The sequence below is a fragment of the Odontesthes bonariensis genome, chromosome 2 (assembly GCF_027942865.1).
Source record: "Odontesthes bonariensis isolate fOdoBon6 chromosome 2, fOdoBon6.hap1, whole genome shotgun sequence".
Taxonomy (NCBI): Eukaryota; Metazoa; Chordata; class Actinopteri; order Atheriniformes; family Atherinopsidae; genus Odontesthes; species Odontesthes bonariensis.
Window position 1 is genome coordinate 36,014,342 of NC_134507.1, and position 16,042 is coordinate 36,030,383.

A 16,042-nucleotide genomic window follows, 5' to 3' on the forward strand; every position below is an offset into this window, starting at 1 on the left:
GTTAACAACATTCTTCTTATTTCTGTCAGAGTCTCTGAGTGGGTTTTCTCTCTGTGGACTGCAGAGGAAGAAGAAGCAGAACTCAGCAGTTTGTGTCCGGTGTTGAAACGAAGCTGATCAGACTGCTCTGAGACAAAGAACGGATCCAACTCAGGTGTAAAATCATCAAGTTCAGATTGTTTCAGCTTTCTGACTCACTGCTTAGTTCAGATTGTTTCAGCTTTCTGATTCACTCTTTAGTTCAGATTGTTGGGTGTGAGGCAGCTGTTGGTCTGACTGATGAAGAAGGCAACAACTCATCCTCCAGCAAAGATTTTCTTTCCTTTGGCGGCCATTTTCTCTTCTGAAGCTGCGTCACTGCTGGGGGACGCGTTGCTATGATCACCACTTTCAGAACATTTCTGTTCCTGAATCATTTCTACAGATTGTGAGACTCTCATCAGAACCTGGATCATTACTGAAGGAGTTTACTGACAGAATGAGTGAATGAACATGTAAATAACACACAGATAAATACTGATGTGTGTTCAGCAGGTTTTTAATCAGTCTTCTGTGATGTTGGAGGACTTCAGAGCAGCTTTGGCAGCAGTAACTCATCTGTAAATACAAACTCCACACAAAGCTGCAGACTGACAGCTGATCAGCTGATCCAGCTGTGTCATCACAAACTGAGTCTGACGGCTCGGAGGAAAGAAATGACGTCTCCTTTCTCTAAAAGTTCCTTCTGACATAGAACAGAAAGAAAAGCAGGTAAAAAGCTTGTTTCAGTTTGGCTGTGAGACTTGAACAGACGTGTTTGTCTTCATTCTTTTCTTCTCTCAGACTGACTGAAGTCCAGAAGATGGACAGAGCAGAGTCTGCAGCATGCAGCGGTCGCTCTATGAACAGGAACCCATCCAGACCTCCAGAACTCAGTGATGGACCTGGACCATCAGACACAAAGTAAGAGAACTGCTCCTGAAGGGGTCAGCTTCTTATCTGGGACATCACCATGGCAACGTATACTGGCAACCCAAACAGGGTGTGAAGCAGGTTGAACATATTCAGGGTATATTTTGGTTATTTAGATTAACTACCAATCAGATCAGTCTGAGCAGCGTCAGGATGCAGGTCATCAACTCGGTTATTCTGAGACATGCTTCATGGTACAGACTCCTGATCAGGTGACAACAGTCAGCAAAACACACAGAGGTGGTGGTCAGAGGCTGTAACACTCACTGCTGCAGACTGAATAAATGCTGTTTTCATTTTATCTGAGTTTGGTGAACCAGGCTAAAAGTGTGTTAAAATGTTTTTAAAAACGGATTCTTCTGAGCTACATGTACAGCAACAATCTCCTGCAGGTACAGAACATGATATTAAACAGGAAGTAACAAACATGTTTTTAACCCTCATTTAAAAAGGAAATACTTTCTCTCTTGAGATTTAAAATGTCTCGAACAAGATGGGCAGCAGCTCAGGGTACTATGAAGCAGGATCAATATATCCAGGTTATCCGTCTAAGTGATCTGGTTAACTAACCCAAACAATGGATATCTGACCAAGTGGTACTACAATGCTAGTTATCAACTTTATAAGCCTATCAAAGTTTTCTGATTTGGTTTTACATGTGCTCCTTCGTGTAAAACAGGTGGAGTTGGTCAGTTGGACAGATCAGCTGACCGATCAGAATCTATAAATCAATCACATTGAAAAGCAGAAGCTGACAATATGTGATGTGGAAATGATATGGATTAACTCTCACAGATGAAGAATATTTCCTGATATCTGTATTAGTTCCTGGGCACTGCAGAGGAAACTCAGAGGGTCAAAACCCTCCAGAGGTTCCTGCTCTCTGTGGAAGGTTCCTGCAGAGGAAACGTGGCCTCTGATGTCAGTCAGATAGAAAAGCTGTAATGTGATCTCAGAGGACTGTTCCACAGAGGAAAGCTTCTGATTCTCTGCAGCAGTTTGTGTGTTCAGAGCTTCTTTACTGGTTTTCATGAGAGAATTTCTCAGTGATTGATGTGATATGATTAACAGCATGTTTGTGTTTGCAGAGGTCAGCACCACAGACAGAGAGCAGAGTCTCCAGGATCTGACTGTCTGTCTATGAAGAGTGACCGGTCCAAAGGAAGACCTCCAAACCTGAGTGATGAAGCTGGACCCTCAGACACAAAGTAAGACAACTGAAACAGAGATTTCAGGATCTTTTTGTTGAAAAATGAGGACAAATAAATTCAGGGATAAAAGCATAAATATATGAATAAAGGATTAAATCAATAAAACAAATAGAAAAATTAAACACAATAAAACACAGGTTTTAACTCAAAGTTAAATGAATACAGTTGGAAATGAAGGCAGAAATATAAAAAAAAAAGAAAAAGAAAAATATAAACTCAACCATAAGCACACCGAAAGAGAAATGTTTTTAACCTGGATTTAAAAGTGCTTACAGTTGTGGCTGATTTCAGTTCTGCTGGTAGTTTGTTCCAGTTGTGTGCAGCATAACAGCTAAAAGCTGCTTCACCGTGTCTAGTTTGAACTCTGGGCTCCACTATCTGACCTGAGTCAGCAGATCTCAGAGCTCTACTGGGTTTATACTCTGCTCGCATGTCATTCATGTATTCTGGACCTAAACCATTCCGTGATTTGTAGACGAGTAGCAGAACTTTAAAATCTATTCTGTATCTGACCGGGAGCCAATGTAAAGACTTGAGAACTGGGGTGATGTGATGTGATCTCTTTGTTCTGGTTAAAACTCGGGCTGCAGCGTTCTGAATGAGCTGCAGCTGTTTGAGACTCTTTTGGGGGAGTCCGGTCAGAAGACCGTTACAGTAGACCAGTCTGCTGGAGATGAAAGCATGAATCAGCTTCTCCTGATCTGTGTGGGACATGAAACCCTTAATTCTGGATATATTCTTAAGTTGATAAAAGGCTGATTTGGTGACTGATTTGATATGATTGTTGAAGGTCAGGTCTGAGTCTATCAGCACGCCGAGGTTCCGGACTTGGTCTTTAGTTTCTAGAGACAGTGACTCAAGATGTTTACTGACAGCAAACCTCTTCTCTTTGTTGCCAAACACAATGGCCCTCATTTATCAAACTTGCGTAAGACGAAAAACGTGCGTAGGTCGTGTGTACGTTCTTTTCTGCGCAAAGGTTGGCATTTATCAAATCCATCGTGAGCGCAGGAAAGATGAAATCGCCACGACAGGTCTGAGGCCGTGTACGCACTTTTCCATTTTGACTTGCGGTGACTGCAATAGCATACATAAACAGCAGCGTCACTAGTGCGTGCCTCATGAGTCGCAGCAAATCTCTAGGTTAAAATTACAGACTTATCACTTCAAAGAAGGCCCATGTTTTATTTGACTTCAACATAAATATAAACATAAACGCAAATTAAATAAATTAAACAAGTACAACTCCGTAATTGGAAGAGTGATGGCTCATTATTCAACCGCGCACCCTCACACCGAACAGGAGAGGCGCTTTAACACTGCGCACTGTGGAGAGGTTAGGGCACCTAAAGGGCAGGTGGATCTGTCTCTCGGCTGCGGGGGAACCCTTCTATATACGCCCGAAAAGGTATGCAATATTATTATTGCATGCGGGGTTCTCCATACATTGCCCAAAAAAATGGAGTGCCATTTCCAGATGTACATCCAGAGGACCCCGTACCCAGAGATCCCACCAGCCTGCACATTCTGTTATTCAAGGAAAAAAGACGTAGCTCCGATCAGGCCAGCCACCCTCTCCTCCAAGGCACTCGAATCCAAACCTGGATCAGAGCCCCCCCCCCCCCCCCCCCCTGTTTGTGACATGCTGCGTCCGAGAGCTGCGACCTTTTTTGTGGCCAATTTCATATCGGACCACTTCTTCCTGATCTTATTGGAGAAAAAGTAAAACATCGTTCAATTTTAGATTTCATTTAATCTGGAGTTTATCACATTTTATTGACCATCACAGTAGGGGAAAATACATAACTCGTCCGGTCTGCGATTTACATCGCCAACGCTGTTGACAGCCGTCCCAGCTGTCAACAGCGTTGACAGCGTTTCTTTGCCGCCTTTCGTCTATCCATGTCGCAAATCTAGAGGTGCGGCCCTTTTATAGAAGGCGTGGTTAGGATCATTACGATGGATTTCACCCGCCAGATTTATCAACAGCCGCTCTGTTTTACGATGGGATTGGTGTGGTACGCATGTTTTGTAAATCTCACTTGAGCTTCTGCGTACGACGAGTTCTCCGCTCATATCTACGATGCTTTCTACGACGGCTTGATAAATGAGGGCCAATATGTGGTGTGGAAATGATATGGATTAACTCTCACAGATGAAGAATATTTCCTGATATCTGTATTAGTTCCTGGGCACTGCAGAGGAAACTCAGAGGGTCAGAACCCTCCAGAGGTGCCTGGTCTTTGTGGAAAGTTCCTGCAGAGGAAACGTGGCCTCTGATGTCAGTCAGATAGAAAAGCTGTAATGTGATCTCAGAGGACTGTTCCACAGAGGAAAGCTTCTGATTGTCTGCAGCAGTTTGTGTGTTCAGAGCTTCTTTACTGGTTTTCATGAGAGAATTTCTCAGTGATTGATGTGATATGATTAACAGCATGTTTGTGTTTGCAGAGGTCAGCACCACAGACAGAGAGCAGAGTCTCCAGGATCTGACTGTCTGTCTATGAAGAGTGACTGGTCCAAAGGAAGACCTCCAAACCTGAGTGATGAAGCTGGACCCTCAGACACAAAGTAAGACAACTGAAACAGAGGTTTCAGGATCTTCTTGCTGAAAAAAGAGAACAAATGAATTCAGGGATAAAAGCATAAATATATGAATAAAGGATTAAATCAATAAAACAAATAGAAAAATTAAACACAATAAAACACAGGTTTTAACTCAAAGTTAAATGAATACAGTTGGAAATGAAGGCAGAAATATCAATTTATTTCACATTCGGTACATTAATAACAGAGTAAAAAGATCTTTACTTTTATTTAGTAGCATTTATTGGTATATTCATGTTCTATGTCAGGGGTCTCAAACTGATCCATGAAAGGGCCGGTGTGGCTGCAGGTTTTTATTCCAACCTGGCAGCAGCACAGCTGACTTGTTTCATTCAAACAACCGAACTGTCTGCACTGAAGGTCTTAACCAGTTCAGTTAAGAGTCAGTTAAATGCAGTGTTTTCCTTCATAATAACAAAAATGAGTAACTTACTTTGGAATGTTGTGTCGTTTACTGCATATACTTAACTCAGACTATTATAGAGTCATACTATAATGACATATCCAGTAATCTCTTCTACACAAACCAGTTTTTGGTAGGTACAACTGTTGTTGCCATAGTTTTCAAAAGAGTTTTTGCAGTGGTAAATGTTGCCTGCTTAGTCCTTCTGTGGCTCTCACAATACTGGTTTTATTTAAATTCAGATCATTTCAAGTTTAGTTGAAAAAATTTTAAACTACTTCCAGTTCAGGAGCAACATGGACTCTGAACAGGACCACATGTCTGTCAGTGATGGTGTATTTTCTGCCTCTGACAGCTCAGGGGGTCACAGTGGATGGATGTGGGATGAAGTGTGATCATCTCAGAGTGAAGCTGCAGCCAGTGTTGTTAGAATCTATTTGATCAGCACACACTATCAGCCCAGTTCTTTATTGGTTATTTGTAATTACTACAGAGTTTTTTATTTCTTAATTCTAAAAGAGCACATGTAGAATAGTATTAGGATTGATATGAAATGTTTTCTGTAGAGCAGCAGCAGTGATATTCACACAGTGAAGTCACCACATAAACTGGTAGATTGAACCAAATGTAAAATGTTGCTGCAGGAAGGGTTGAGTTTGTATTCACATCAAACAGCAGAGTTAATGCCAAACAGAGTTATTTTAAAGTGATTTTAGTGATGAAGACATGTGTTGACAGAGGGAGGAAGAGGAGCGGTGTTTGTGAGGAGCAGCAGCTGTCCTGCTGTGCTCTGTGTCAGGACGTCCTGAAGGATCCGGTCTCTGCCAGCTGTGAACACTGGTTCTGCAGACAGTGCATCACCTCATACTGGGACCAGCCTGCTCCCTCAGGAGGAGAAAACTGTTTGGCTGTCCTCAAGTCAGCAGCATGTGAGTCAGCTCCCTCTGATTATACTGATGCTGACTAACTGATAGGAATACTAAGTTGGAGGAGCTCCACCAACAACAACAGTGACTCCATCGTTATTTAAAGTCTCTGTGTGTTCTGCTCTCAGGACTTTTGGAACTTCTAACTGAATCTCAGTGGTTTAAACTTTAGTTTCTCTCTGTTTTCCTTTAAAACTTTACTGATCATTTTACTGTGAGGTTGAAGGAAAATAAAAGTTTTCTGTGTGAAGCCAGAAACATGTTCAACTGGGGTCAGAAAGATGAAGAAGAACAAATCCTGATGAATTTAATCTACTCTGTGTTTCTGTTTTGTCTCATTTGTTCTTTGGTCAGCAGATGTTGCTCTGCAGGAGGTTTTAGATGAACATAAGATGAGTCTGAGGAGGAGATGTGAACATGTGACTGAAGGAAGTGATGGAACAGGAGGTGGAACCCTCCTCAACAGGATCTACACTGAGCTCTACATCACAGAGGGACAGAGTGAAGAGGTTAATACCCAGCATGAGGTGAGGCAGCTGGAGACGGCTTCCAGGACCCTCCATGACACTCCAATCAGGTGCCACGACATCTTTAAAGCCTTACCTGAGCAGCAGGGAGCCATCAGAGTGGTTCTGACCAACGGCGTCGCTGGTGTTGGAAAAACCTTCTCAGTGCTGAAGTTCACTCTGGACTGGGCCGAGGGCCTGGAGAACCAAGATGTCAGTGTGGTGATTCTGCTTTCATTCAGGGAGCTGAACCTGATCAGAGAGGAGCGGCACAGTCTTCTCACGCTGCTCCATGTTTTCCATCCAACATTACAGAAGCTCCCAGCAGAGCAGCTGGCTGGCTGCACACTTCTGTTCATCCTGGACGGCCTGGATGAAAGCAGACTGTCTCTGGAGTTCAGCAACAGGGAGGTTGTGTCTGATGTCACACAGAAGTCATCAGTCAGCGTGCTGCTGACAAACCTCATCAGGGGGAACCTGCTTCCCTCGGCTCGCGTCTGGATAACTTCCCGACCTGCAGCAGCCAATCGGATCCCTCCTACATGTGTTGGCAGGGTAACAGAAGTACGAGGCTTCACCGATTCCCAGAAGGAGGAGTACTTCAGGAGGAGATCCAGAGATGAAGAGCTGTCCAGCAGAATCAGCTCCCACATCCAGGCATTCAGGAGCCTCCACATCATGTGTGGAATCCCAGTCTTCTGCTGGATCACTGCTACAGTTCTGGAGCACATGTTGACCACAGAGCAGAGAGGAGAGCTGCCCAAGACCACCACTGACATGTACTCCCACTTCCTGCTGGTTCAGACACAGAGGAAGAAGAACAAGTACCACCAGGGACATGAGACGAGTTCACAGAAGCTGACCAAGGCTGACAGGGACGTTCTTCTGAAGCTGGGGAGGCTGGCGTTTGAACATCTGGAGGAAGGAAACATCATGTTCTACCAAGAAGACCTGGAGCAGTGTGGCCTGGATGTCACAGAGGCATCGCTGTATTCAGGAGTTTGTACAGAGATCTTCAAAAGAGAGTGCGTGATCTTCCAGAAACCAGTTTACTGCTTTGTTCATCTGAGTGTTCAGGAGTTTCTGGCTGCAGTCTACATGATGCACTGTTACACCAACAACAAGAAAAAGGTACTGAAGAGCTTCCTGGGAGAAGACTACAGTGACTCATCTCTGGATGACTTCCTGAAGAGAGTGATGGAGAAATCCCTCAACAGTAAAAATGGCCACCTGGACCTGTTTGTTCGCTTCCTTCATGGCCTCTCTGTGGAGTCCAACCAGAGACTCTTAGCAGGCCTGCTGGGTCAGCCAAAGAACAGAACACAAATGATAAAAAGAGCCATCAACAACCTGAAGGAGATGAACATGTCCAACATTTCTCCTGACAGAAGCATCAACATCTTCCACTGTCTGATGGAGATGAAAGACCTCTCAGTTTATCAGGAGATCCAAAAGTTCCTGAAGTCAGAGAACAGATCAGAGAAGAAACTCTCTGAGATCCAGTGCTCAGCTCTGGCCTACATGCTGCAGATGTCAGAGGAGGTTCTGGATGAGTTGGACCTGGAGAAGTATAAGACGACAGTGAAGGGACGACAGAGACTGATTCCAGCTGTGAGGAACTGCAGAAAGGCTCGGTGAGTTGATGTGTTCATTAACATTATCAGTCCCGATAGATTAGTAACTTAGTTCCTGAAATATAGTGGTTCTGTTAGATGGATATAATTTTCTTAACTTTTAGATGATGTGAATCAGTAAAATATGAATGAAAAAACAAAAAAGTTGATCCTCTCTCTGGAGATGATTTTTGTCTGGTTTGAAGAATATTCAATGCACATCTGCATTAATGAACACAATTCTTTGAATCTTTTCTGATCTGCAAATTTTAAAATTATGTCAATCACCAGCTGGTTCTGGTCTGAGCTGACAAATAAACTAAGTGGTTGACCGCCAACTTGTCAAATATGAAATAATCTTGCAGATATTAAAGAAGAACTCTCTCAATTTTCCTCGTGTGCAGGTCACTCAGATCTTTTTTTCCTCCTAAAGGTTTGTCTCCTGTTCGAGCAACTACTTATTTTACTGAATTACACTTAACAGGCTATGTTAGTTAATCCACTGATGACACTGCACAGCAGTTTATTCACTTCAAACCATCAATCTGATTCACATTTCGTAAAATATTGCTTCACACTTGCTTTTCTTTTTTTTCATCAAAATGTTATTTTTCTTTAAACTCGGGTCATTGTAAGTCAACACAGAGGTTCCCACTTGAAATACTTGATGTTGTTCAGTGTTTTTAAAGATAAAAGTATGTTCTTATAGTAATAGTAGAACAATGGGCCTCATGCAAGAACCGTTCGTACGCACAGATTTGTTCTTAAAGTGATACTCCGGAGTAGATTCAACCTGGGGTCATTTGAACCGTGATATCCAGCCAAGTAGCCCACCCGCAGTTTTTTCGATATTGGCTGAACATCAGCTGAGTTACTGAGTTATCCCGAATAGCTTCGTACAAGGGTTAATGGATCCCGGCAGTATCTCCAAAATTACCACACTAAAATCACATGCCATGACACCAGACTTCTACAGTAGTACAAATATGGTCTGTACTCACCAAACGATGCATTTGGAAGTTTGAAAATAGTCCAGGAGTTTATTATTATCAACACAAGCCTGATAGCTTCTCTGCAGCTAAAGCTGCGTCGACGTCACTTTAGGGAGCTGGGAGCTTCAAAGTAAGATGACGGTTGATCTACTACTGTAGACAACAAAGCAAGGCTGCTCAATTTCTCCATTGATAAAATAATTTCACAACTCTACAACATAAAAATTCATAAAAAAAACATGTAGAATATAGCATATACTTTGTTGTCTACAGTAGTAGATCAACCCTCATCTTACTTTGAAGCTCCCAGCTCCCTGAAGTGACGTCGACGCAGCTTTAGCAGCAGAAAAGCTATCAGGCTTGTGTTGATAATAATAAACTCCTGGGCCCTCATTCATCATTAGTGCGTAGAATCCCTTCTAAATCCTGTCGTATGAGTGAAATTTAGAATGTGCCCAAGTACAAAAAAATCGGCATTCATCAAACGTTCTTAGACAGGTCGTACGCACACTGGTAGGTAATCTGTAATGATAAATACCACACCTGCCAGTTCACCTTGCGCGGGCACGAGCAGACTAATTTGCATCATGGAACGCCCCCAAGTAACCATATATGGCACCAACATTCCCTTTAAAAGCCACCGGAACTTGCTTGCTTGCGCTTGACTCAGAGCGCGGATCTCGAAAACACATGAGAATCAATACAGAATCATACGCGGCGGACAGCACAGCTTTATGCCAATTACGCACACAGGCTCCACACCTCCACACACGCGTCGCGTCTGCAATCATAACTCATTAGGGGAAATCACATTTTGCCAATATTTTAGAGACCCCCCAACATTTCCCAAATCATGTTTTCGGGGGGTCTCGTGTCAGTTTCAGGGGGTCTCGGATCCCCCGAGTCCCCCCGTAGTTCGAACACTGAATATAACCAATGTTGCAAACATGCTGCGCAACACTCACCAATAAGCCATCCATCTTCAACAGCTCCTTCTTGTAAACGAAGACCCACGGAGCTGTTCTGCAAAATAAAGGAATCGTGCGTCCCCCCTGGCCATCGGGCAACGACATTGAGAAGCAGCATATCACTGTCGCATATAAGCTGTACATTAATGGAGTGCTTCCCCTTCCAATTCACGAGGTTGTATTCGTGCTGTGATGGTGCTTTTAGTGCGACGTGAGTGCAGTCTATTGCTCCTATGACGTTGGGGAACTGCGCGATACCATAAAACCCTCGCTTAATGCTGCCTGGCGTGGACCCCCATAAGGGAATCGAATGTAAGTCGGGGCCAAAGAAATAATCGCATCCAACACTGTGGGCAGAATTCGGCTCATGGACGGCTGAGAAATGCCGCATCGATCTCCTACCTCGCGCTGAAACGTACCAGCCAAAAAGCCCAGAGTGGACAGCACCTGTATGCACAGGTATGGCTTGCGTGCGCTTAGTTTCTCGCTCGAGAAATGGCCCCAATTCACGGCAGAGGTCGAGCAATATATTTTTTGGAAATCTGAACCTGCTTGGAAGCCACTCACTACTTTCTGCCAATAAATCTGCACGCTCCCTAAACACGCGCTCCCTCCGTAGCGCACGGTTTTCCAGATCCTCAAGCAATGCAAGATGGGCCATGTTGTGTTCTGAATGGCATGTCCTACGTGTGCCTTTTATACCCAGATCAATTAAACTAGGCTGATTATTGTCAGGTCTTCTGGTGAAACAATTATTGTTACACTCTGAATGAAATGCAATGAACGCCAGGTAGGTCTAATGCACCGTGCTTTGGAATTGCAGAGGCTACACGGACCCAAATGCCGTCAGACATACTGTAATGCAACAATTGAATGAACATTGTAATATTCCCCTGTGCAGCGATCAACACCATTTGCAGTTTCGTAATTCTACCACTAGGCAATGTGCGTAAGCATGGTCAAAACTGTGCGTAGATTTAGGCACATTTAGGCACATTTCTAAGTTCAAGTACATGTTCATAAATCCCACACTTTGCTCAGGAATGATCGCACGCACGCTTTACGCACAGATCTGTTCCTAAGAACGCTTCATAAATGAGGGCCCTGGACTATTTCAAACTTCCAAATGCATCGTTTGGTGAGTACAGACCATATTTGTACTACTGTAGAAGTTTGGTGTCATGGCATGTGATTTTAGTGTGGTAATTTTGGAGATACGGACCAGGATCCATTAACCCTTGTACGAAGCTATTCGGGATAACTCAGTAACTCAGCTGATGTTCAGCCAATATCGAAAAAACTGCGGGTGGGCTACTTGGCTGGATATCACGGTTCAAATGACCCCAGGTTGAATCTACTCCGGAGTATCACTTTAAATCGTCCGTACGAGTGATTTAAGAGAATTTGCGCATTCACCAATCTTTTCGTATTTTACGTTTTCTTTCAGGTACGAACAGAATTTACGAGTGATCCAGACCTGTCGTAGGAGTTTCCTAAAATAGTCCGCTGTTATTCAAATCAAGTTTGCTTGACTAATGGATTGTATATTTAATTACTTTGAAGAAAACATAAATAAATATATACATTATACCCAACAATGATGCTGACATTATTCTGTTTGACTTAAAATATGCACTAATCGAAGGTTCATTTGAATCTGTATATAACGGGAAGCGTAACCAGCGGCTGACTTGCTACTTTTGGATGCCTTAGCGCGTCAGGCTCTTGGAAGAGACCGTGTGGAGACAGACGAATGGCTGAGATCGCGATTTAGATTGCCAAGGACTGTGCTGCTACAAATATGCAGCTTGGTAGAGCCACAACTCCAGAGAGAAACACGCCGATCAAACCCAATTCCACCTCACGTCCAGGTCCTCACCATCTTTGGATTTTTGGCCACTGGAACCTTTCAGAGGGAGACTGCTGGTGTGTCCCAGTCCTCTGTGAGTCGTGCGCTCCCCTTGGTCATCAAAACTCTCATCAGTTTATCACCCATGATACATCAAATTCCCATACACCGCTGTCCAACAAGTACAAATTAAGAGGGACTTTCATGCCAAGGCTGGACTGCCAATCATAATTGGAGCACGAGACACATACGCATCAAAACACCCGTGCTGTCGTGGAGCGCACTGCTGAAGGCCAGGTGGGTGTGTCTCGATACCTCGTTCATGGCGCAATATTGCCATGAACGAGGGTCTCCACCTGAACCAGCCCAGGCAGACCAGAAGGTGTGGTGCCAGAAGACCCCCCTCATAGACCGCCCTATCAAAGTGCCATCATGATGAGGCAACAACTGATTGCACGGCTTTAGTTGCAGTCATCGATCGCCTGCCCATGGCGAGACGTTTTTTTTTAAGCCATTTTCATATCAAACCATTTATTTTTTTATTTCGCTGACATGGTATTAACAGCACTCCTAATTGCTTCCCGTTTCTTCGCTTTAGCAGTTCCCGTCCACTGCTTCCACTGCTAAAATGACAGATTTTCCTTTTTGGATCTCTGAAAGCAGAACTTCAATCTCAGAGCCCGTAAAGTTGTTCTTTTTGCGCCTTGTGCTTGATGCCATTCTCATGACTCAACACTCAACACTTCCTGGCACAGCAGCGAGGAAGCACAGCCTTATATGGTATCATTTTGGGCGTGGAGCATGCAAATCTACTATCCTCGTGCACGTGAACTTAAGATACGCACGAGTGTGATTCATCATTTACGCAGGTCGTTTACACACTTTTTCCGAAGTTAAGAGCGCTTGTTGAATCTGACGTGGCGTGTTCGTACGAGACCTTCTTACGAAAAAAGTAAGAGAAATTTAAAATAAAAATACGAAAATCTTCTTGCATGAGGCCCAATGAGAGTATTGGAACAATGTTAGAACAAACATGTACGTATGTACAGGGACTAATCAGGCAAATTCAGTGCAGGGAGAAGCAACAAACAAAAAAAACAAACAGCAGATCCAATGGGTAAATACCCACGTGGGTTCAAACCCCACTCCTGGTAGAGTCAGCAATCTTTAATTATGGGATTGGATAGTGTAGTGGTAAGATCGCCACCTTTCATTTGGGTTCAAATCCACTGCAAGAAAGGGACTACCTCCAGTAGTGGTCCTTAGGCAAGACCCCCGTTACCCTACCTGCCTACCTAAGTCGCTTTGGATAAACATCTTAAACATATACATAAACGACAATAGGGCCGTCGCCAGTTGACAGGTTAAACCCCAAATAGCATGTCTCCAATCACATAAAGAAGTTGCTCTGTGGACTGTGAAAAAGAAAAACATGTCTTTGAAGCTTCTACAGTTGTACCAACTCCTGGCTCTAGTTGTGCATTTGTTTGGCTGGTTTGATGTTGTGAAACATACCTTTTACCAGCAGATTTTTCCTTTAAATGGACACGAACAGTTGTACCTGCCAGTTGTAAGTTGTAAAGGTTCACTGTACTGAACTAACTGAAAACTCTTTAGGATTTGAACAAAGTTTTTTTACATTCTTCTTTCTGACTGTGGGATCACATCACACTCTTGATTGTGTTGTATATATTTTATCTAATTACAGACTTGGTTGTCAGCTCTCAGAGACTCACTGTGAAGTTGTTGCCTCAGCTCTGAAGTTCAGCCCCTCCCATCTGACAGAGCTGTACCTGAGGAACAATGAGCTGAAAGATTCAGGAATGAAGAAGCTTTGTGGTGGGCTGAAGAGTCCAAACTGTAGACTGGAGACTTTGAGGTCAGTTCACTGGAGCATTTGTAGTTCCTTGGATATTAGGAAGTATGGAACATGAGTTTGTATGGATGGAGCCACTGGTGGAGCTGGCAGAGTTTAAGAGCTGAAGTCACTCCGTCTTTATTGAAGCAGCAGCATGTTGTCATTAATATTAATGAGAGCTCTTTTTCACTTGTTCTGTTTGACTGTTTTAACCTGCATCCTGTTGGCTTCAGCTCACATGTTTTATTCTTTATTCAGAATAGAGCACTGTGATTTGTCAGAGATCAGCTGGGCTTCTCTGGTCTCTGCTCTGAAGTTCAACCCCTCCCATCTGACAGAACTGGACCTGAGTTACAACCACGATATGCAGGATGCTGCAGTGAAGGAGCTGTGCAGCTTTCTGCAGAGTCCACACTGTGGACTGAAGACTCTGAGGTCAGACACCATGTTTTAGTTGTTTGTGAACAAATAGACAAACAGAACTTTACTAGGAGTCTTACTAGACTTTCTAGACTTGGAACTTGAATTAACATGAGTTGTCGGACGGGGTTTGTTCAGATTAATATGATGTAAAAGTTGTGCTGGTCTTCATGGTAAAGTCTGTTTTCTTCTTAAGTGGTTTGGTTGATTCAATTCAATTAATTTTTATTTATATAGCGCCAAATACAACAAATGTCATCTCAAGGCACTTAAATAATAAAGTCCAATTCAAGCCAATTGGAATTCAATTAATTGTAATCATAATTATTTATAAAATAATCCAATTAATTCATATAGAGCCAATTCAAAAACAATTTCCTAGCTAAGGAAACCAATAGATTGCACCGAAACTTGTCTTCAGTCCAATCTCCCGTCCTGAGCGTGCCTGAGGCGACTGTGGAAAGGAACGACTCCCTTTGAACAGGAAGAAACCTCTGGCAGAACCAGAACCAGGAAGGGCGGCCATCCGCCTCGACCAGCTGGGGTTTGAGAAGACAGAAAGAGAGGGGGGGGGGGCACTGTAACACCATTCAAAGGATATCTGTTGGAACAGGGAAACACGAGGTAATGACCACAATAATGTCACATGTAAATTATATCATTTGAGAAATTAAACAGGGGAAAAAGAGAGTAAAGTGAGGAAAGGTGTGACAGATGAGGCCCCCCAGCAGTCGAGGCCTATAGCAGCTTAACTATGGGATGTTTCAGGATCACCTGAGCCATCCCTAACTATAAGCTTTATAAAAAAGGAAAGTTTTAAGCCTGGTCTTAAAAGTGGAAAGGGTGTCTGCTTCCCGGACATTTACTGGCAGCTTATTCCACAAGAGAGGGGCCTGATAACTGAAGGCTCTGCCTCCCATTCTACTTTTAGAAACTCTGGGAACCAAAAGTAAACCTGCAGTTTGGGAACGAAGTGCTCTGTTAGGAAAATATCTTACAATGAGATCTTTAAGATATGATGGAGCTCGGTCATTAAGAGCTTTATATGTGAGGAGAAGAATCTTAAATTCTATTCTGAATTTAACAGGGAGCCAATGAAGAGAAGCTAAAACTGGAGAAATATGATCTCTCCTGTTAGTTCTCATCAGAACTCTGGCTGCAGCATTTTGGATCAGCTGAAGGCTTTTCAGAGAATATGTGGGACAGCTCAATAATAAAGAATTACAGTAGTCCAATCTTGAAGTAAAAAATGCATGGACTAGTTTTTCTGCATCACTCTGAGACAAGATGTTCCTGATTTTAACAATATTACGAAGATTAAAGAAAGCAGTCCTTGAAACCTGTTTTATATGCGAGCCAAAAGATAAATTCTGGTCAAAACTAACTCCAAGGTTCCTCACTGTAGAACTAGAAGCCAAGGAAATATGGCGTGATCTTTGTGCCACCAGGTTGAGCGCGCAGTGACACTGATTTGAGGGCACAGATCTATCTGAAGGAACAATAATTTTAAGCGTGTGCGTATGAATCTCACACACGCTCGCTCATAGGTGCTCGGAAACGCGCTCAACTCTGACAAACTGCTCGCTCGAACGGCTCACTCAGCTCGCGCTCAGCTCTATCTCTCTGCGCTCGCGGCTCTGTCTCTGCGCTCGCAACTCTGTTAGTTATATATAAATGAGCCACTCCACCAGCCAATCACAGACTGGTATTTGTGTGATAAATAATAAAAAAATAAAGAGGA

The 16,042-nt window shown here is 43.3% G+C and overlaps 1 protein-coding gene across 1 annotated transcript in view; it reads left to right on the top strand.

Moving 5' to 3' along the window:
• The window catches only part of LOC142397845 (protein NLRC3-like), a 37,840-nt gene that overhangs the window by 10,406 nt on the left and 11,392 nt on the right, over positions 1 to 16,042 (top strand). Inside the window, exons 2-8 of the mRNA XM_075481589.1 lie at positions 823 to 942; positions 2,040 to 2,159; positions 4,611 to 4,730; positions 5,908 to 6,098; positions 6,453 to 8,235; positions 13,732 to 13,902; positions 14,140 to 14,316. Coding sequence (XP_075337704.1) covers positions 842 to 942; positions 2,040 to 2,159; positions 4,611 to 4,730; positions 5,908 to 6,098; positions 6,453 to 8,235; positions 13,732 to 13,902; positions 14,140 to 14,316 — 2,663 coding nt within the window. The 5' untranslated portion in view covers positions 823 to 841. The remainder of the gene's footprint in view (positions 1 to 822; positions 943 to 2,039; positions 2,160 to 4,610; positions 4,731 to 5,907; positions 6,099 to 6,452; positions 8,236 to 13,731; positions 13,903 to 14,139; positions 14,317 to 16,042) is intronic.